This window comes from Leopardus geoffroyi, chromosome A1 (genome assembly GCF_018350155.1).
Source record: "Leopardus geoffroyi isolate Oge1 chromosome A1, O.geoffroyi_Oge1_pat1.0, whole genome shotgun sequence".
Taxonomy (NCBI): domain Eukaryota; kingdom Metazoa; phylum Chordata; class Mammalia; order Carnivora; family Felidae; genus Leopardus; species Leopardus geoffroyi.
The window spans coordinates 76915349-76938161 of record NC_059326.1 but is presented as its reverse complement, the minus strand read 5'-3'; the positions used below and the strand labels follow the sequence as shown (position 1 = coordinate 76938161).

The 22813-nt window shown below is 43.4% G+C and overlaps 1 protein-coding gene and 1 long non-coding RNA gene across 3 annotated transcripts in view; one reads left to right on the top strand and one right to left on the bottom strand.

The window, feature by feature from the left end:
* Positions 1–22813, top strand: part of EFNB2 (ephrin B2) — a 46231-nt gene that overhangs the window by 12838 nt on the left and 10580 nt on the right. For both annotated transcript variants that reach the window (XM_045481721.1, XM_045481729.1), the window contains exon 2: positions 10127–10410. In XM_045481721.1, coding sequence (XP_045337677.1) covers positions 10127–10410 — 284 coding nt within the window. The remainder of the gene's footprint in view (positions 1–10126; positions 10411–22813) is intronic.
* Positions 843–12574, bottom strand: LOC123599641. The gene is made up of 3 exons (XR_006713239.1): positions 12146–12574; positions 1604–1683; positions 843–941 (listed from the first exon to the last, which is right to left on the bottom strand). It is a non-coding gene; the product is annotated as an uncharacterized LOC123599641 (long non-coding RNA).

Genomic DNA, 22813 nt, shown 5'->3' with positions numbered 1-22813 from the left:
GCAGCCCACTCTGTGCAAGGCCGTGGGGTGGAGGGCCGGGCATCCCTCAGTAAACACAACAGGCTCACTCTCGGGGTCACACCCCAGCCTGAAGAGCAGGAATGGGACCCTCTTGGTGTGCCTCTTTCTTTTAGTGCCCTTTCCCCACCAAACGGGAGAGGTTTTTCATTCACCCATGAAACATGGGTGAATTGCTTTTCTAAATAGGCAAGATTCTTTGGAATTTAAAAAAAAAAAAAAAACTGTGATGATGGGGAAGAAAGAGATGGAAGGAAGAGACGCCCACACTCTAGACTGTGATGTTGCTGTGCGCGGAGATCTTAATCCCATTCCTTCCAGTTTTTAAAATGCCAAACCACTCCCTTCTGTGATTTACATGTGCCTTTCATGTCTGCGATGTTCCCACTCAAGTAGATGAGCAAGGGGATGCACACACTTCTCTCTAAAACAACAGAGAACCATCTGGAAATGCCCCTTGAATTTCTTTCTGTATGGATGTGAAAGCCACTTTTCTTTCTGGTGCCTCACCTATAAATAGCAGGAGTCCCACCTTCCTTTATAGACTCTTGCTAATAGCACGTTTGGAACAAGACCTTACAGGTGCAAACAGATCCCAGTTGGGAAAGACGCTCGCAGCGTCTCTTGCTTCTGAGGGTTCTGAAATACCTGTTTCGCCAATGGGACCAGTGGATGAGCCAGCAGGACAGAGTTGGCCTGGGTGACTCACTTCCCTCTTGCTTTCCCACTGCGCCTCCCAGCCACCCCAGTTTTGCCTTCTCGAGCTACAGACTTCATGGGGTGGCTTTTCTGAAAGTTTTGAGAGAAGGGGGGAGCTTAGATCAGTTCCATAAATAAAAACCTCTATTGTTTTGTTGCTGTTGTTGCAAGTGGCCGATCTTTGTTTTTAATTCCATTGCAGAGATCAGCTCCTCTCTGTGAACCTGGGAAAAGAAAACAGTGACACGCTCAACGTCTGACTTACAGAGACAAAGCTATCTTTTTTTCTTTTTTTATTGAGTTTTTTATTTTAATTCCAGTATAGTTAACATGGTGTTACGTTAGTGTCAGGTGTGTAACAGAGTGATTCAACAGTTGTCTGTAGTACTCGCTGCTCATCATAAGTGTGCGAAGGTATCTTTTTCAACCCCAGCTTGCCGTAGACTGGCCTCTGACTTGGAAGTTTTTATTACAGTGGGACAGATAAAACTTAAATAAATAACTTGCGCTATTTTCCTGAATGGAAACCTAAACCATGAGAATATTTGAACATTCTAAAATAAAATCCACTTTAACCACCAATGTTTGAGCACTATGTCACAAGTAAAAAACAAGATTAACATCAAAAGGAGTCCGTTTTCATTCAATTGTGCAGCATTGCAGGCTGTGAAACTTAATATTATTTTGACTCGTACAGTAATTGTAGGACGACAGGGAAGTGGATTAAGTGGAAATAAAAGCACTCAGCAGCACCAGTTGAGGTCATTGGCCAGAGTGAGGCCTCTGGCTTTGCATATTAGGATTTTAGAAAGAAAACTTCTCCTTTAGACTCTAGTTGAATGCTTTTTCTCCAGCGTGTACAGAGACAAAGAGGCACACTCCTCACCTTGAAAAGTTGGTAAACTGGTTTGCTCATCCACCGGCTCACAGCGCATTGCGATTTCTCTGCTTCTCATCTTTCTTTTTCTGGAAAAGATTTTGCTTGTCACTGGTGTGAAGCTTGAAAGGCACCCCTCCCCTCACCCCACCCCCAACTCAGCTCTTAGATTTATAACACTTTAATGGTCCCAGATTGTACAGCCTGCTTTTATTCCCCTTTTCTTTTCCTTGAATAAATCAGGTTCATGTTGCAGATGATATTTGTGTGAGAAAAGTGTGAAAGAAGGGGCACCTGTGAAAACAAGCCATTGTCCCAGCACCCATACACTTTCGGATTAAAGCAGAAAATGTCAATTAAGACCTCCAATGACTGCCTTATTTCTTGGAGGTTTAGAGCCAGTGACACGATCGTGGTGCACTCGCCCTTTAACCTGCTACTCCAAGCCGTGGTATCTGGTGACCTAATTCTGGATAAAGCTGACACCCCACAGCTACACCCCACTCTCTCTGGTTTCAGAGAAAGTTTGTGCAGAATCTTGTTCTGATGTGAAAGTGCTAAAGGGGGCAGTAAAGGGCTATCCACAAAAAGGAAACTTTTTCCAAGTATCTCTCCGGGTCCATGTTGCCTCTGTCTGCCATGGGCCCTGCTTTTATTTATTCCCTTTGTAAGAAACACTTGTGTGCGGGGCACTCAGAGAGCTGGTCTTATTAAACTGTGGCAGCAATCTAGCATTAAACAAAGTGATACAAGAGGAGTATATTCTGCTCGGTGATGAAATCCACATAAGGAACTGAAGTCCTGCTTCTGCAGGATTTCTATTCTCTGGTGCACAGAGTGTTTCTGAACGGGATCTTCTTGGGCTGCTGTGTCCATGCTCTAATAGTCCATGTGGACGTGGGAGGCCCCCAGGGCACAGTGACGTTCCGGGTCACGCGTGGGTCTGGGCTAACCCAGAGCCGTTTGTCAGGGGTGACCAGAAAGCCCCACCAGGGGCCAGCCAAGCTACAGAGGGCTCCTTCTCATTCAGATTTCAAAAGGGACTAATTTACAAACAGACCCGCTCCTTTTCTCTGCAGTCTTTGACGTTTAATTAAAAATAGGAGCATCTTCTGGGAAAAGGGCACGTTTTCCAAAATGTAGTAAATGCAAAGCGTACTTAATCAAGAACTCCTGCCTGCAAATAAACCCATTCTGCGATCGGATGTGATTTTTGGTGCCAGCTCCTGGGCCAAACCTGCTTCTGAAGCTGGAACTCAGATTCCCTCAAATGTTAGCCAACTGACAGAGTTCTGCAGTGCAATGATTCAGCATAAACCATACCCATCCCGTATTTTTCATTCATGTGAATACACTGGTTGTGCACTAATTACTAAGCTTTTGTGGACTCAGGAACTGACTTCTTAAATAGACCACACTTCCCCCCATAATAACTTTATTTAGTTACTTTCTAAGGAAGTGCACCAAAAAGGTTAAAACGTCTGCAGGCTTTAAATATTTTAAGTGCTTATTTTTAAAACCAGCATTTGGAAAGACTGATCAGGAACAGGCTACAGTTTGTTCTCTGTACGCTGAATGTGATGTCCCAGGTCTGATCACAAAAGCACTTAATGTTTACTGCAGAAAATTGTGAAAAATGCAGAAAGCTGAAAATCACCCTAAATCTACCACCCGGTAGCTCAAAGCAGTCTCAGGTAAAGGCCCTCAGTTGGATCATCGGTGTATGTTTTCTGTGTCGTCAGCAGAGTAAGCAGAATGGTGTAAGGCACGTTGTGTAAGCGTGCATGTTTGCAGCTGAAATTGGCCGCGACCATATACTCTGATGTAACTTTGAAACGAAAGGAAAGATCAGTCCTCCGTGAAAAAAAGTGACCTCTGTTCATTTATGAATCTTATTTCGCTCAGTCGCGTGCTCCTGAGGTAGCAAGCACATCATGGGTGGGTCCCCAGTCTCCCCAGTTTGCCCATTGGCAGGATTTGACAGGGTTCCTGTTCTCAGGTGGATGATACCTGCCCTACTTATGCAGAAAGATCAGATGTTTAAATAGATTCTTAGGTACATAGTAGCAAATACAAACGGCTCTGGACCGGGACAGAGACTTTTTTACATTAGAAGCACTGTCATCGTGTCTGGCTGGAGGGGGTTTGCCCGACCCAGTTATTTGGACACAGAAACTGGTCGGTCCTGTCTACATCTTATTCTGATCTCTGTTATTCCGTGTCAGCGTGGTACTTTTGCATTCGGCTCCCATGTACTGAGTTGCCCTTGTTTATACGGCAGTTTGGCATAGTCTTCAGTCGACCTTCCCAGGATTGCTTCCCCCAGGAGAACCAGGCCTTCTGATTTTCATGTAGATTCTCACAGACTGTAGCAGCATCAGGGGGCCATCCCACAATATGGCCGTTCTTCTAGGTTAATTTTGGGTGGGCAACTCCAAAGAAAAGTGTAGGAAGTCATTGAATGTTTGTCCTGAGGTGTGGGTGTCATGGTCAGGGACAAATACGGGACCAGATAGGGGAGGAAATGGGGCATTTGTCGTGGGGTTAGGGGTGCAGTTGTGGTTCCCCGACACAGCTATCCCTAAGTATCTCCGCTCCTGGCTTCCCATGGGTCCTCGCATTCCATCTGGCCAGGGTTTGAAGTTGATGGGGCGCCCCTGCCTCCATCCAATTATTTCCCAGGCACCTCTGAGTCCTGGTAACATAACAGGAGTCAACAGAGGAATCCAGACTTGAGGTCACACGTGTGATGTTCTGGTCTGTCAGAGAAAATTGCATGTTGTGACCCTTGAACTCTGAAATAGCTGGTTTATACTTCAAATGTATTATGCTTGGGGTTTTTGTTTGTTGTTTTGGTTTTTTAAGCATGGATACCTAGTGTGGATTAATACATTTTTTTTCTTACATTGTATTTATTTTTGAGAGAGAGAGAGAGAGGGAGGCACAGAATTTGAAGCAGGCTCCAGGCTCTGAGCTGTTAGCACAGAGCCTGACATGGGGCTTGAACTCACAAACCGTGAGATCATGACCTGAACTGAAGTCAGACGCTTAACTGACTGAGCCACCCAGGTGCCCCCAGTGTGGATTATTAATACATTAAGGAATATCATGTCACATGAGAGCTGTATTATAAATAGTTTCTACAATAATGAATATGAACTTGAAATGTCTAATTTAGATTATTAGAGATCTAATTTAGATTACTAAATATTAATGTCTAATTTCAGTTATTAGATTGATTCAAAGTATTCCCTATGGGAAATACTAGAGTCTGGTTTGCTGAATAACTTTAAAAAAAAAAAAAAACTTGGATTACATTTGATAGATAATCAGAAGATAAAAAACATTCTGCTGTCAGGCCTTTTCATTTCATGCAGCTTAACTTTGGAAACCCTATGTAGGGTTTCTGTTTTATTCCGTTATTGTCTCTATATTTGATTCAAAGCCATCACGTCTATTGTCTTGCTTGGAAATGACTCACTGGGGAAAACCATGGAAGCTGCCTGTTTATGCCCAGCCTTCCCCTCTTAGAGCCTTCTGGGGAACCCTCCACTGACACGCCCAGCCCGCGCCACTCCAGGAAGCAGCCCTGAGCCCCAGGTCTCCTGATGGACAGGAGATGTGACTTCTCCTTCCCAACAAGAAGAGTAGCCTGGCTCAGAGAGGGAGCCGTCTCTGTCCTAGCTAGGACACGAAGCCCTGTAGGTCTTTGTTTTCTGTTTGGGATTAGAAATCGGCAGACTTTATTAAGTGACACCTATACCTACTTTTGTTTGCGTATAGTTTAATAAAAACCGCCTCCCCTGCGTGGTATGGCTTGTACCTCTGGGGCTTTTCCTCTGTGCTCCTTTTGGTTAGAAGGTAAAGGTTATTTCATCACACAAAAAGAAATCTGTATCTGATCCCCACCGTGGAGAGCCAGGTTAGTGATTTGAAATTAGCCCATTGCCACCCCCCATCATTCTGTGGGTTTTTTTGAACACTTCCTAAGTCAAAATAGGAGAAATGTATTACTAAATATTACGAAATATTCAGGGCATTGTTTATGCTGTGTAGTCTGACTTATTGTTAAGGTCTCTCAATCTCGAGGTAGTAAAATCCAAATATAAATGACCCAGCTTCAAAAGCAGAACTCTACGGTTACCGACTTGATGTTAACACATGGGACGCATTGTTTTCCACTCAAAAGTGGTATTAAGAAATTCACCCCATTTTGTTTTCATTTACATTTTGGATTCTCATGAATTGTCAGGAGACCGTCCGTGGCATTCTAATCAAAACACAAATTTCATAGAGTTGGTCGGTTTCTTCCCCACCTGTTTGCTCACAGCCTCCTGGGCCAGGTAGGGTTACCAGATGGCCGCCTTTGTGAGCCGTGGTCTCAGCTGACCACATCTGGAACAGGCTTCAGGCACATGCCTGGCATGGAGTTAGGCCCCACGTGGCACTTGCAAGCCTGTGTGTCCCGTTGACTCTCTCTTCATTTTGCTTAGCCTCGTGGCTTATCTATGCAAACCTCAATTTAGAAAAACTTGCGGCTCGCAAAACCAGATTTATGCTGTAATGTGATGCAGCGAGAACTGAAAAGTGTGCAAAGGAAGGGGGCTTTTCCTGTCGTGTCGCGTGTTTGGCACAGCGAGTCTTCATCTGTTTGGCATGTCATGTACGTGTGCAGTGACTAAATGAAGATAATGTGATGTAAAGGGCTTTGATCGGTGCGTAGCCGAGAATAAGTTCTCCAAAGCAGTGGTGTTTTTGTTGTTAGTGACTCTGGAGGGGCTAAGTGCCCTGCATTTTAGATGGGAAGGGATTGTACAAGACTGCCATGCTGACAGATCCTTCCAGAAAGAATGGATCGCAAGCTCAGTCTGCACCGCTCCGTGCTCTCCAGAAAGACCGCCAGGCCTGGAATGAGGTCTTGGAAATCCCATCCCTGCTCTCATCTCAGTCCATCCCTGTCCCAACACCCAGGGGTCCTGTCTACAGAATTCTTCCATGCCTGTGATCCACAAATAGACAATGGCACGTAATTGGACTTGAACTTCTTTGTGCATTTTCTTAGCTTCCACTAGTTCTTACGTATTTTGTCGATGAATACGTAATTTATTGAGCATTTACCATATGTGGCCCTCGGGCATTCAGTATTCAGACACACGGGACCTGCCTGCCCTCAGGGAGCTAGCTAGACTGTGCCCTGCTGGTGAGGAGAGCCTTACACTTTTGTCGCTCGGCGCATCTGGCACAAAATAGGTTGCTTTAGTTGTTATACTCACTTGACTCTCTTTTTGCTCTCGTGTTGCCTTAGAAACTGAGGGTTCCTGGGAAGCAAAGGAGCTTCTGAGGTTTGACGGTGCACAGTGGGTAATGTAGGCAAGAGATGTATGATTCAGGCTCTCAGTTTCTGCTGAGAAACCATAGTCTCATCAGTTGGATGACTGGTGTGCTAACCAGTTTATATGTATGCGTGTATTTATATACATTATATATTTTTTATGTTACATACACTATATTATATATAAATCATGTTATATAAACCAGTTTATGTGCAAATATATATTATGTGTGTGTGTGTATATATATAATAAGTATACCTTTAAAACACTGAAGTGCTGGGCCTTTCTTTAAAGGATTCTGGGTTTTTTTTTGCTTTAAGGGATTCTTTTTTTTTGTTTTTGTTTTTGTTTTTGTTTAAGGGATTCTTGAAAGGGAAAAGGATCAAATCGTCACCTTACTTTTTGCCACAATGTGTTCTGAAAAGCAAACAGACACTTTGCAAAGTGTTTGCAATAGGGTGCTTCATCGGGATTTAGTTTTTATGAGCATATCAGATAGGCTTATTGAAATTCGAGATTTCTGCCCTTCTCTTTCATTTTGCCAGGCCATCCCATGGCTTAACCCTCCCCATACGTCACTCCCTCATCACTGACAGTTTCCAGTTTCTAGGTGATTTGTGCCTTCTGAGAACACAGTCTAAAACATGCTGGTCCTCACAGCCAGACCGGCCCGTGTGTCGTAGGTTCGTGGCCTCGGCCCGTCAGCCGCAGCCCAAGCTGGAACTCGCATTTGGGGAGTGTGAAGAGACCATCATAAGCAGTTACTTACATGGCGGGGAGGAAATCTGCAGTGATTTTTTAGTGAAGCCAGGAAAAAAAAAAAAAAAAAGCCCTCTCATGAAGGATACACAATCTAGGGAGCATTTTGAATGAAGAGAGAGCTTAGTGACATACGGGGTGTGATAACGGGCAAGTTCTGATAAGTGGCCATGATCCGAGGCTGGGGGGGGAGGGGGCAGAGCCAACCATTTCCTTGAGGTAATTGACTGGATGCACGAGAAGGTGGGTCCATCTGGCCGCGAAGGATCCTGGTCTCTAAAGCCCGGGCGAGTCCCTGGGGAGATGGTCCCAGGTCACAGCTGATGGTGAAGACCAGTGCTTTGAGAGGAGGCAGACCCAGGCCTGCAGGCTGCAGGCCTTAGCTGTGGTTTAGGAATACTTCTAACACAGCTAACATGTGCTGCTCTCTCTCTCTGCCAGCTCCCCGAGGAGCAGACCTAGGACAGAAAAAGTTTGGAGTGCAGTGGGCACCCCCAGGCAGGAATTGGCCCCTGGTTCTTGGACGCAGAGAAGATTTCCTAAGAAGGTCAAGGAATAAAAGAGGAGGAAAAGGATGTGTCAGGAAGGCGAGCACATTTCGTTCGTACCGACTGCCAGGCATCCTGCCCCCACTGCGTGACCACAAGAATACACGAGAATCGCTGTGAGAGGCAGGAGTAAATTCTGGTTCAGTCCGCCCCCCAGAACCCAGAGTTGTGTTTTACCCACAAGAAAGAATTGCCGAGAAGAGAGCACACTGGCACTTAGGAGGCGGGGGCAATAGCCTGGGACTTGAATTTTCAAAGCATCTCCCCAGAAAACCGTACAAATGGCCAAAAAAGTCACAGAGAGGCTCTTGACTAGTGGTGACCCTCATTTGTCAGAAGTTGTAGAAATTCTTCAAGGTGCACACATGGTTGTTTGAAGTTTGTCATTGTTCTAAAAAATACTCATTTTGAGAAAGCTTTTGTTAGATTCTCTTTCTTTCTCTCTTTCTATGAATGCCATGTCCTTGCTAAAGGAGTCTGGGGGAAAGAAAGGGAGGAGGAACCACACACACTCTCTTAGGGATTGTAAATAACACATTCCCGAGGAAGGTGATAAACCGTGTGCAGCGTGCGTTTTTCCTGCCATAAAGAGTATTGGTTTTTAATATAAATCTATACCACAATTTCTTATGTTCTTTGATGCTTCATAACAACCTCATGTGCTTTTCAGAAAAATTAATACCATTCATTAGCATAAATCATAACCTGTATCCTCACTGTGTATTTGAAATTGGGGTGCCTCATCATCCAGGTATGCATGCGCTCGCTCTCTCTCTCTCTCTTTCTGTGAATTATGACCCGTTCATTGTCATGGCTGGTGGGCTTCCCTGGTTAAATAAAGGGTTGGATTGGAAGGATTCAGACGTGATGCTTTGTTCTTGGGCTTGAGTATTTTAATGAGCCTACAGGCTTGGCTGCTTGGAGGGAGGAACGAGATGGGGTTTCTAAGTGTGTTGTTAGTGTTAGCACTTGTAGGTGGATGTTCGTTAGAAAGCTCTTGTGTCCGCTTCTCAGAGAAACTCCCCATTAAGAAAGATCTTTCAGCAGCATGGCAAGCAAGAGGGAGAAAAGAGGAGAGAAGCTGTAAGCTTTCAGCTGTAAGCACCAGGGGGATATTGTCTCAGTCATCTTAGTTCTGAAGATTTGCTTCTAAGAATTAATTGGAGCAAATACATCTCAAGGCAGAAAAAAAGGTCTGTGAAGCAGGGACCGTAGTGGCTGTCCTTGTAATTTGGGGACTCTTCATCTTGCAGCTGAATCAATACTCGAGGGAATTACTTCTGGTTATCTTTTATGGGTTTGTAAGACAGTTCTTTTGTTCAGTGTAATAAAAACCCCATTGTTTGATCAGTGGCTCACTAATTACGATAAGTAATTTGAAACATTCTTGATGAAACTTGTCTGTTAATTAACATCAACAGCAAATGGAAACTAACAGGACAACAGAGTGTGAGTGCACCCACTGTTCCCTGGAATCCCTGCCATCTTTCTGTGGCATGCCCAATAAACCAAAGCTGCCGATGGTTTAAAAAATAACAAACAGGTGTGAAGGTGTGACTCACCACCGAGGAAAAGTTATTGTGAAGTTATACAAAGGAGTCCTGAAATATTACAAGCGAGGAGGTGGTAAAAAGAAGTGTCAGGAGGTTGACTGATCCTACTCGGGAGTAAGGAGAGTGGTTTCTTTTTGACTGTTTTTCTTTAAAGCTTGGTTCCTAAATACATTCGCCCCGTGATGATCTGAACTAAGATACTTTGGATGAATACAAATGTGGATTTATAAAAGTATGCTTTGGAATTACTGGCCTTGCGTGGCTGTATTGTAATTATTGTGAATACTGTTCATGTTTATCAACTCAGTGGCTTTTTTTTTTTCTTTTTAATGCTTTTAGATTTCTACCTGGACAAGGACTGGTACTATACCCACAGATAGGAGACAAATTGGATATTATTTGCCCCAAAGTGGACTCTAAAACTGTTGGCCAGTATGAATATTATAAAGTTTATATGGTTGATAAAGAGCAAGCAGATCGATGCACTATTAAGAAGGAAAATACCCCTCTTCTCAACTGTGCCAGACCAGACCAAGATGTAAAATTCACCATCAAGTTTCAAGAGTTCAGCCCTAACCTCTGGGGTCTAGAATTTCAGAAGAACAGAGATTATTACATTATATGTAAGTATAATTGTATTCATTTATTTTACAGAATAGAGGATAAGCTAAATAGGTTTGTATCAATTTTTTTAAGTGTTATTATGGCAAATAATTTGGTGAGAATCTTTGCTGAAAATTGTCCATTTTTAAAGAAACCTTAATTGAATGAGGGATCCTATACTCATAGTACTCGATAATATAAATACCCAAAGAGGAAAAAACCTCCTAGACTTTTTATAGTATTGAAATAAATGGATATGTATGAATATTCTCAGCATCTCTACTGACAAAAACATTTTTAAGGACCATTGGTGAGATCTGATAGGTAAATCTTGTGCAATGACTTTTCTCTTCATCCACCCATCCATCCATCCATCCATCCAACCATCCATTCATCTGTTCATTCATGCATTTAGTATTTACTCTGCACCAGAAACTGCATAGCACTAGGGATTCAACAATAATCAAGGTGGGATGATGGTACCCTTGCCGCATGGGACTCCCAGATTCAAAGGAAGGGTGTTTTAGGCAAACCACAATTAGAAGAATAAGACAAAAACTTGGGTTTCTTCAATGAATTAGTTTTGTTTTGGTTTGGTTTTTTCTATCTACATAGTAAAATGACACATTGTTTCAGGAAACATACTGTGTATCCTTTGGGTCGCATCTGAGCTAGCATTCCCTTCATGAAGCTGTGAAGGCCGAGGAGGCACACATCCAAACACATGCCCCCTAGGGGCAGATTGCATGTTGGCACAAAGGCAGGATTGTTCCCGGCCCGGGATTTTGTCAGAGTGCAATCTGGGTGACTGAGGTTAGTTAGCTGGTTACATCACTCAAGCAATGAAATATGTTTTTCTTAATTTCTTTGGTTTAAAGCTCTGCTCAGAGCTGGGTCGCATGTCTGCTCGCTTGTCACTACGGCTTCAGTCCGTCAGGGAATGCAGAACTGCTCTCCGCTGGGCACGCCCACCGTCTTCTCTCGATCCCATTGAAACTGGCTTTCTCAACCTGCCGGCCACTCACTGTTTAGTGTGCAAAGTCAGTAACTCCCTGACTTCCTTGGTACTCGAGTACCCTAGTTTTTACCACGTTAGTTATTAAAATGAAGATGGTCATAGCCGTCTAATTATCCTGTCCTTTGTGCAAACCTGAAACACTAGAGACTAAAAGCCTATCTTTAAGCCAATGTGACACCCAGAGAGTAGCTTAGCAAGAGTAAGTACCATGAAGAAAGGAAAGGGGGTAAATTATAGATTTCAAAGAATGATTATCATAAAATAAAAGCATTCCGATGGAAGAAACAAGCAGGTGGGGTGGTAAATGATACAAAACAATAGAGAAATCTTTGAAAATATAGAAGTTATTAGGTAACATAAATGGAGCTATTGGAAGTCTAGCAGTTTACGTATTTGTTTGTTTGTTTGTTTATTTATTTATTTATTTATTTATTTTAAAGACTTTTTCACGGGCACCTGGGTGGCTTCGTTAGGCGTCCAACTTCAGCTCAGGTCATGATCTCACAGTTCATGAGTTCAAGTCCTGCATCGGGCTCTGTGCTGACAGCATGGAGCCTGCTTGAGATTCTCTCTCTCTCTCTCTCTCTCTCTCTCTCTGCCCCTCCCCATTTGCACTCTCTCTCTCTCTCTCAAAGTAATACATAAATAAGCTTTCAAAAATTAAAAAAAAAAAACAAAACTTTTAAAGACTGTTTACCAAGGACCCTAATGTTTTAGTGCAGGGAACCGAAACTGACCTCAGATGAATTCACACAGAAGGCTGGTGGTGCCCAGAGGAGGTGGGAGAGGGCAGGTGCAGTGCCTGAGAGGGGGCACCGTCGAGTGCCCACTGCTCCTGTGTTGTCACTAGAACTGTGTGTGCAGCCCAAGTCCATGAGCTGGCTCTTCCATGGAGATAAGCCAACAGACCCAGATTTCGCCCCTTTATTTTCAATGATGACTTCATAAAGATGGCTCTGTACATTCTGCGTCCCCCCCCTGAGCACAGGTGGGATTTCAGCACACATGGTGGGATTTAGCCTTCAGTCTGAGGTCCGAGGCGGGAACACAAACACTGCGTGCTTGGTATTGGCATCAACACATGACAGGTGTGTATTTAGAAGCAGTCTAGGGGCTCAGGTCATGATCTCACAGTTTGTGAGTTCAAGCCCTGCATTGGGCTCTGTGCTGACAGCTCAGAGCCTGGAGCTTGCTTCGGATTCTGTGTCTCCCTCTCTCTCTGACCCTTCCCTGCTCATGTTTGCTTTCTCTCTCTCTCTCTCTCTCTCTCTCTCTCTCTCTCTCTCTCTCAAAAACAAACATTAGAAGCACAGTTTAATTTAAAATTATACTATTAATCTATGCAACCATGGTATCTCTTACTGTTTTTCTTTTGATAAAAACTCATCATTAACTTCAGTAGCAGGTAGCCGAGCTACGCTGGCCTCCAGGACTCGCCTCAGAGTTAAGTTTCGCTGTATAAAACCACGTGGTAGCCTGGGATAAAAGAATCTTTCTTAAAATAGAGTGAAGGGTTTCCAGTGGGAACCAGTGAGAGGCTGTTTGAGCGCTGGCACTGGGTGGTTGTGGGGGGTCCTGGGGAAAGGGCCCAGGGCTGAGAGGCCAACCTGGGGGACTGTCCCTCACTAAGCAGCTGAGGGACTCCTGTCGAGTCGCACACACAGAAAGGCACTGCAGAGACTTGGGAAAAGCCAGAAGCTCATTTCTTATCCCACCCCCACAGCAGAGGTCATGGATAGACAGCTTTCCCAGGAAAGAAGGTGAGAGACAAGAGGCACACATTTTAAAATAGTTTAAAAAGTTCGTGCTGACTTTCCATGGCTTCTTCAAGAATTTCAGGATTTTTAGAAGTCACTGATTTCCACCTCCAACGATCACTCACACACACTGAGGAGTCCCACTCGACTTAAAATAGCACCAGTCAAGATAGCGGGCTGGAAAGTACTCAGCTTTACAAATGTATTTTTGACACTTCAGGTCATCGGTTCACTTTGAGACAGTGAATAATGTTGGTGTGGAGGATGCTGTCATGTGGACAGTGTGTTCAGCTCCAAATCTTAGCGTCTCAGAACCTTCATAACTAAGAGTAGTAGTGTTAACACCATCACCGTTGTGTGTGGTTCCTTTTCAGGGGAAGGAAAAAGGAAAGGGATAGTTGGGAGTCGAGTTACCGCAGAGGGGACGGGTCCAGATTGCCCGTGGGGTCCTGAGGTGTTGGCTAATTCCCTAGGTAAACTGATTCCAGGAGCACTGGACCAGCAGCCCAGAGACCTGGGTTCCAGTCTTGCCGCCTGTGCTTGAGGAGAAAGTCCCTTTATTTCTTTGAATTTTGATTTGTTTTCTAGAATGTTGCTTTATTGTTGTTGTTATGGCCCATGATGGAGGGCTGCAGTTCCAAACCATCTTAGGGCTGGAAACACACATCCAGGGTAGGGTCTCTCGTCCACGTGTCTTTCCTCCAACGGAAATGGACAGGATCTGCTATGAATTCTTTAAAGACACTTAATTTGATTTACAGTGCTACCGGATATAGAATGTAGTCACCACCCTTTGGAGTTTTAGAAGTAAATATTAATTCTTAATTGGATGTGTATTTTTAAACCTACCAAGTATCCACTAAATTCCCTTAGGAAGTGACAAAATGATACGCTTCCTCATTAGTTCTTCTCATAGATGATTATTTGCTTTGACATGTGGCAAAATGATATATGTGGGCTTTCTAAATGTTTAGAATTGACTTTTTCAAGTGACCTATTTCAGTAATTAGCCTTGGGCCTAATTTGCATCAAAAAATCTCCTAATCTTAAATGACTCAAAAGGGGGGTGTTATTGCCACTTGGTCTGAAAAAGCCCCCTATTCTTTATCACATTCATATTCTTTTTTTTTTTTTAATGTTTTATTCAATTTGAGAGAGAGAGAGAGAGAGAGAGAGAGAGACCACAAATGGGGGAGGGGAGAAAGGGAGACACAGAATCCGAAGCAGGCTCCAGGCTCAAAACAGTCAGCACAGATCCTGACATAGGGCTCAAACTCAAAAACTGAGAGATCATGGCCTGAGCTGAAGTTGGACCCCCGTCACCGACCAAACCCCCCAGGCACCCCAGTTACATTCTGAGTCTCAATTGCCTTAAAAGCATAGTACGCATTATTTTGTGTAACCTATAGTTACTTTTATTTTGCCTTTAACATTTTTTAAAGTTTGTGAAATAACCGTCTGTTCTCAAGTGTGCATTTTTAAGGGAAGCTCTATCTTGTTGGTAAACAGTCCAATTAATGCAGAAGGAAAACCTCCCTAACTGTATTCTCAGCCTTCATCCATATTTGTGTTCTAGACTTTTCTTGTAGATACTCTCTGTGCTTGGCTTCCAATTTCTTTTTAGAGACGACAACCCAGAGCCGAATGAGTCAGCAGTTTTCTGGCCCTAGGCCACATCCGACTTCACGAAGGTTCCGCAGGTTGGTTATCCAGGCCCAGCACAGGACCTTGCAAAATACCTACAAAGAGGTTCTCACCCCACCTCCAAATTATGTGAGTCAGACATGAATGACGAGTGAGTGCCACTGTGTTAATACTTTTTAAGTGAACAGTGGCCGCAGCAGAGCCGTGTGACAAAGACCACGTGTGCGAGCCCTCCCCCCCCCACCCCTGCCCCAGTTTAGCCTTATGTAACTTTCACGATGTTTTACTCCACATCCGTAGCCAAGATTTGGACTTGTGGAATAGTCTGAAAGTCGTCATTTCCAACGATGGTTTGATCAAAGGTCGTTCTTTAACGTCCACTCTGCCGTACTCACAGCGGTCCTTCCCAAAGCTGCCTCTCCCTTTCCTTGCCTTGGGAAGGTCTTCCTTAGGGAGCAGTAGACAAGTCTGAAGGAGTCACCATCTCCTAGGCCATTGGTTTAGTTCTCTAAAGCAATTTTTTTTTTTTTTTAAATCAGAGTATATAAAATTGGAAGGCTCCACAGTCAGCTTTGCTTGCTATTTTTTAGGGATAGACTTCACTTCTGAGCAAAATTGCAAAATAAATCAAAATGCTTACATACAAATATAACAGAATACTATCCTTAAAGAAATCAAAGCAGGGGAACAGCAGATTCCATTTCCTGCATTTATTACATTATGTATTTATATTTATTATATTTGTCTTCCTTTTGGGTTTGTTTTCCCTTTGGGTTTTCGACATACTTCTTTATTTCGGGGAATAGTAGGTCTGGCAGCTGACACTAAAATATACTGGGTGTACCGTAACCTTTCGCCAGCACAAAAGTTGTGGGAACTTTCGAATATCCTTGTACATGTAGATTTCTTTTCAGCTCTGTGAGAATGTGTGGTCTGTGTAAAATGATTATGGGTTTTCTTTCATGAATTATTTTATATGATAAACGTAGCAAAAACTATGCTTCCATCAAGTTTAGTGACATGATCGTACCAGCCTGTCACTCAAGCCCCTGACTTTGGGGTGAGGATTTATCTTTATACCTTGTATATAATTGCCAAATTCCAGCATTTAAACACGTTTATTTCTAACCTACAACTGTCATCTTTGTTTTTTGTTTTTTGGTTTTTTTTAATTTTTTTTAAATGTTTATTTATTATTGAGAGACAGAGAGACACAGAGCGTGAGCAGGGGAAGGGCAGAGAGAGGGGGAGACACAGAATCCAAAGTAGGCTCCACGCTCTGAGCCATCAGCACAGAGCCCGACGCGGGGCTCGAACCCACGAACTGTGAGATCATGACCTGAGCCGAAGTTGGACGCCCAACCGACTGAGCCACCCAGGCGCCCCTACAACTGTCATCTTTGTAATAGACTGTCCATCAGACCCTTGGGTGTCTGGAGGATTATCTACACATGCCATGTAGAGCAACAGATCAGCTTGGTGGGTGTGCGTCTGGAGTCAGACAGATGTGGGTTCTTGAATGCCCTTCAGCGGGTAACTTAACCACCCTCTGCCCCAATCTCTTCATCTGTGCACTGGGGATGCTGACTGTATCTGCCTGCGCAGGGTCACAGGAATTGAAATGCATGATCTATATAAAGTGCTCATTTCCAAGGTTGGCTCCCAGTAAGTACAACCCATGGGGTCCCCTTGGAGCAGAGTGTGTGAGGCAGGAGCCCAAGGGCGAAGCCAGGCTTTCCTGCAAGCTAGCGGGCGGGGAAATGTGCTAGCAAAGTATAAGTTATTTGCAAACCATCCATAAAATGAAACTCCAGAGAGTTTACAAGTTTCAGGAATGCTGCGTAACTTAATTATAAGATCTCTTCTCTTCGTCTTGTTGGAGTGTCATAAAAGTTCTTTTGTCTCTGGGCTTCCTTTCCGAAGAAACATGCATTTCTGTATCTTTCTGTTGGTGGAATTGCCCGAGCTTGTTAGCAGATCCTCTGTAAGACCCAGAAGAGACAGAGCAGGAGGACTGTTCTGTCCATGGAATCGTTTTTCTACTTGCATTTCCCTAACCTTGCCAGGGCTTTGTCTCAGTTCCCTGCCACACAAAGGAAACGCTGTGTTTTTATTGATAATTTCGGCAACATTCTAACGTGGTATAAATATCCTCCTAGAGAGAAGGGTGTCAGGGCTGCCTTGTCACTGAGACAGGCTGGGAAAGGTATTCCATTAGCCTGATAATTAGAAATGTTGTTTTTATTTTTTTTTAACATAATGTGAAATCGTCTTCTGACTGTACTGAAGGCTCTTCCAGAATGTATCAGTAAGACTCCTTGTTGGATTTCAGACGAACAAAGCTCACGTTCTTTGCACTTGAGGAATAAAGCCTCAGCTTCTGCTAAACTGGACATTGTGCTGAGAAACTGGGCTCATGGGCCTGATGGAGTCATGGCCGTTGGGATAATTATCCCGATGGATCCCCCAGGGTGCAGAAGGACAGGGCTAGCATGGAATGGGACTCCGTTCACATCCAATGGTGTCACCTGGGCAGGCGTGACAGGTTATCTCATTTAAGCTAGACAGAGAGAGTCCTGTGAACACTATTCCTTACCCCCAAAAACCACTAAGGAAAGAAAAGGACAACCGAGTCTTAAAGCAATGGGAAGGCGTTGAAGGGGGTGGGGGTGGGGGTGGGGGGGTGGTAGACGCTGAAAAACCTCATGTGCAAAATAAGCAGAACAAGAACAGATGAGAAGATTCCATGTGAAAAGTGGAATTCTTTAGGAATCACTCAGAATAAAACTGCCTTTACAGTTTCATAAAATGCATGTTAATATCTAACACCTGTATTTATAGCTTTTTGAAAGTTCACTTAGCCTTATAAATAACTGAGTAATACTGGAGACCTAATACAAGCATGAGAGAGAACGAGTTTCTTAATAGCCTTTAAATATTCACCTTGAAGATCAAAATTTAAAGCAAACTAAAGCACTTTTAAAAATCGCCAAGAGGCATAGACAGGCATTAAAAAAAAAAAAAATCACTTTTGAGAAAACCTGTGCAGTTCTTATGAGTCGTACAATTGTTCCCCGAATTCTGAGATCCCCGGCCAGGTGTTTGGTCGCGTAAAGGAAAGCGTTGTGGCTTCACATACTCTGTCACTTTGCAGTCTCAGAAACAACGCGGCAGAGAAATGTTTATCGCCATGAGAAAACCAGAGGTTGGAAAGTATGAGTACTTCCTCAACGGTATGGGCAGTTCCCAAGGCCATGAAATGCCAGAGTCCAAACTCAGACCAGGGCTGGAGGGCCTTAGACCAGCGTCATTGGTCCGTGACGGTGCTCCTGGGTCTCTCGCCTTGTGAGAGGAAAGGTGCCATCACAGGCACTGTAAAGAGACTATGCCTGTGTGCACGCCACATGCACAGGGACAGTAGAGAGAGGGCATGTGTGCACACGGCACATAGCGGTACCAAGAAGCTCGCACGATCCAGATACTGAACGATCTCTGTGCTTGTTCAAACGTGTAGGGCCTGTGCCCTGTGGTCTGTCGTGTGACTAGAACTAACTTCCATCAAAGGCCCCAGAGTCGAACAAAGACCATCCCATGAGCAATAGGAAAGGAAAAAGGGCCAGTGAGAAAAGGCGGCTGTAATAACAGTGTGTCAATTCTTCCATGTGGCCTCTTTGTAGATCTTTTAATCAACTCCATTCCTTTTCTTTAAGAAGTTTATTTCTTTTGAGAACACAAGTGCATGCGCGTTGAGTACGGTAGGGTCAGAGAGAGGGAGAGAGAGCGCCCCGAGCAGGTTCTGCGCTGTCAGCACAGAGCCCGACACAGGGCTCGATCCCACAGACCGTGAGACCATGACCTGAGCCAAAATCAAGAGTGGGACGCTTAACCGACTGAGCCACCCAGGCGCCCCATCAGTTCCATTTTTTAATCAAATCAGACTGTGCCGCTGTGCCCCTCAATGGAAAGTTGCTAAATAGTAAAATTACAAAATTTTTTAATTTCTCAAATATACAAATAGAGGCAATGAGACTTTAAATTTCCTTAGTCAAGTACAAGTGCTGCAGTGTGGGTGGATGGATGGATGGACGGACGGACGGACAGACAGATGGACGGAGGGTGGGTGGATGGGTGGGTGTGCAGCACCTCTGGAAGAAACATAATTGATTACATTACAGAGGGAGCCAGGCTGTGTGTTACTAACAACAGCTCTGCTTTGAAAACAGCTTTTTGCATCAGTGAAGTAGCCTAGTCTCATTGTTCCTGATGTTGAACCAAGAGACGAAGGTATTCTTTTATTGAAGCAAACATGTGGAAAATTGCTCTGGATTCCCAGAGTATAGAACGTGTTCCCTGAATGGACTAAGGTTCAGGTGTAGGGCAGATTCAGACAGGGCACTTTATTGGGGTTACCAGCGGTCTCTAGATGGTCAAAGCAAATAACGTCACGTCCATCTAAACGCGTGTGCCACGGAGAGGGGCACATTCTCTCATCCGCAGGGCTATAGTCTAAACTGTCAGCAAACATTAATTCAGTCACTAGTGAAGTCTTACCACCCAGAGATGAACTCTGCCTCAGATGGATGTTTTCCACTTCAGTGCTGCAGACTCCCAATTACTGGGCCATTAATATCATTGCATCCGATTAGTGACAGTAGAATGAGCAAGAAGTTGGGGGGAGGTGCGCCCTCCCCACCATGAACTCTGTACTCCGACCCTTTGCGATCTAGACACTTCCATATCTCCACACAGATACCTTAATGATTAAGACTGTCAAAAACCCAGGAGTGGGCAGCGGATTGTGGGCTAGAAATAATTCACTCAAACACATGCGTCTCCACGGTTCAGAATGTTTGGATGAGATGACGTCACAGTGTCTTGACCGGGAGTTCTCAGTTTTACAAATCTGAGTGCTTAAGTAAGGCTAATGTAGGCAACCGGGAATAATGTTTTATCTTTTGAACTCATATCATTCTTGCCATTTTTTTTTTTTTAACTTGAGTTTTGGTCAATCTATTGAAATGGGTGTCTGGCCACTTTTTTTTTTAAAGTTTATTTTATGTATTTTGAAAGAAAGAGAGAGAGTGAGTAGGGGAGGGGCAAAGAGAGGAAGAAGAGAATCCCAAGCAGCTCCACACTTTCAGCATAGAGTCTGATGTGGGGCTCACACTATCAAACCGTGAGGTCATGACCTGAGCCGAAATCAAGAGTCAGACACTCAACCAACTGAGCCACCCAGGTGCCCCCTGGCCACCTATTTTTAAAACAATTCCTAGGGTGCTTGGGTGGCTCAGTCATTTGAGCATCCGACTCTTGATTTCGCGTAGGTCATGATCTCACAGTTTGTGAGTTCCAAGCCATGTGTCAGGCTCTGTGCTGACAGTGCAGAGCCTTCTTGGGATTCTCTCTCTCTCTCTCTCTCTCTCTCTCTCTCTCGGTGCCCTTCCCCCCTCAAATAAATCAATAAACTTTTAAAAAATAAATAAGACGGGGCGCCTGGGTGGCGCAGTCGGTTAAGCGTCCGACTTCAGCCAGGTCACGATCTCGCGGTCCGGGAGTTCGAGCCCCGCGTCGGGCTCTGGGCTGATGGCTCAGAGCCTGGAGCCTGTTTCCGATTCTGTGTCTCCCTCTCTCTCTGCCCCTCCCCCGTTCATGCTCTGTCTCTCTGTGTCCCAAAAATAAATAAACGTTGAAAAAAAAAATTTTTTTTTTAAATAAATAAATAAATAAGACATAATTCCTTTTAGTGGGTTTTGGCCCATATTCAGGTTGACTCTCATGTATAAAGGTAATTTTACTGTTGACTGACACATCCTTAGAATGTTAACTTTGTCTGAATTGTTGTGACAATAAGATAAATCCCCTTAAAGCATACCTAGATGAAAACTTGTTTTCTGAGATCTTATTGAAACTTTTTTTTTTTACCTAATGAAAGATTCCGTACATAAATCATCCTAGCTTTTAGCCATAAAATCCTAGACTTAGAAAGGGGTGTTTTCTCTCCACAGAATTCTCCATTAAAAATCAAGGCACTAAGGTGTTGGAGGCAGTATTTTTAAGGGGAAACAGAGTAAACAACCCCATAATCAGTCTCATGTGGTTAGTGGGCCTTTAGTAAAAATACGGACACTTAATTTATTGCTAGGACTGTTTGATCTTTGTCAGAAAAACGTCAGTACACTGCTGGAACCCGGAGGGTATTCCTTTCACTAACATATACCCCTTGTGTATGCACTCGCACACGCATGCATGCACACACACGCACTCCCACACACGGTCGCTGCTTCTCCTTTTCAGTCTGGTCATATGTAATCAGTGACTCTTCGGGACTGTGTTCTCAGAGGTAACTAACTGGCTCTTAGCATCTTTCATGATTGCCACTAACTTGATCTTTGTATACAGTTCTTGATGGTTAAAAGATTTTCTGAGTAAGCTGTGATGGGATTTCTTATGTTCTAGATATGATGACTCTGTGCTGTTACGATTCTCTCAATAGGTTGACCTCCCTCAGTGTCCAAGTCTCGTGCGGTATATGAGATACGAGATATAATAAATACACTGGCACCTTCATACTCAGTTTATGTAGTAACCTCTTACCTCCCCTCTTCCCCCCAAATTAATATAAAGTGGCAATATCAGTCATTAAATCTTCTAGTGAACGCACAAAGTTTACTAAGCTGTTTCAAGGTTGTTAACACATTTTTAAAACCACCTCTTTTTCCTGAGCTGTCAATAGAATATCCTATCATTGTTCATGATGAACATTTGAAACTAAGGAAATAAAATTATACTGTTTTATTCAAGAGCATCCATTTAAATTTGATACCTGGTATCTTCACTCCTATTTTAATGCTAGAATACAAGAGGGAGGGTCTAAGTTGTGACTCCCTTTTTAAATTCATTTTTCCAAATCGTTCTGTCTAGCAGAGAAACTAATTAATTGTGTTGGGTAGAAGTCACTGGGGCTAAGCCAGTTATTAATTCTTAATGCATGATTTACTGCCTTAAAATTTCAAAACACAACCACAGTGATGTGGTTTTAATTCAAGTGATTCTTCTTATCATACTGGAACAATGTTTCCTTGGGGGAGAAACACACACATCCTACCTCACTAGTAGCTTATACAGTGTTTGAACTGTGAACTGTTCCCCACACACTAAAAATCAGCTAATCAAATGCCCGTGAGAGCTGTCACATCAAGTAGAGATTTAAAAAAAAAAAAAAAAAAAGCAACCTTTTTTGTGGATGTATATTTCACTTTGAAAATATCTTCCTTTGTATTTTTTTTTCTTCAAATTGAGGCCATTTTAAGAAGCATTTATTTATATAGCAAAGATAAGGCAAATTTGGTATTATGGGATGAAATGCCATTTGCCTTGAAATCATGCTGAATTTTCTTGAACGTTCTGGCAAGGAGAAATAACGAAGCCCTTGGAAACTGATGATGACACATTCCTCATTTCTTACACTATAAATCCACAAAGAAAAACACGTGAAAAGAAGCTAGAAAAAGGGACGTTTTCTCCTTCCTTTTGGCACATTATACAGTTGTTTCTGTTTCAGAAGTTTTTATTAATTGCAGAAAAAGGCATTTATTTTTGGCACTCACTGAACTCTATTAATGTCCATGTTTAGAATCTTTCTCCTCAGTATCTGAAAGGACCCTTGTGATATCCAAGGCATCGAACTACCTTGAGATCTAGAAATTAAATCGCTGTTTTGATACTAGACATTCTGACTTTGAATTGCTTGTCAGGGTGTTAAGGACAATGCTCTAAGTTTCCCGGGTTTATATGTTCACAGTCATCGATTACATTTTTATCGGGTTCCTTAGTTTTCAACCTACATATCTCACTCCAGCTTTTTTAGCCTTTAGACGTTCCAAGAATTGCGAGTCCTGGTAGAAGACAGTAAGCTTGTTTGTGTATCATGTTTATTTGAAGGTCATGGCTTTCTCTGTTTCCTACTTGATTCTGCTGCTTTGGGTTCCTCGGATTGTCAGGTGA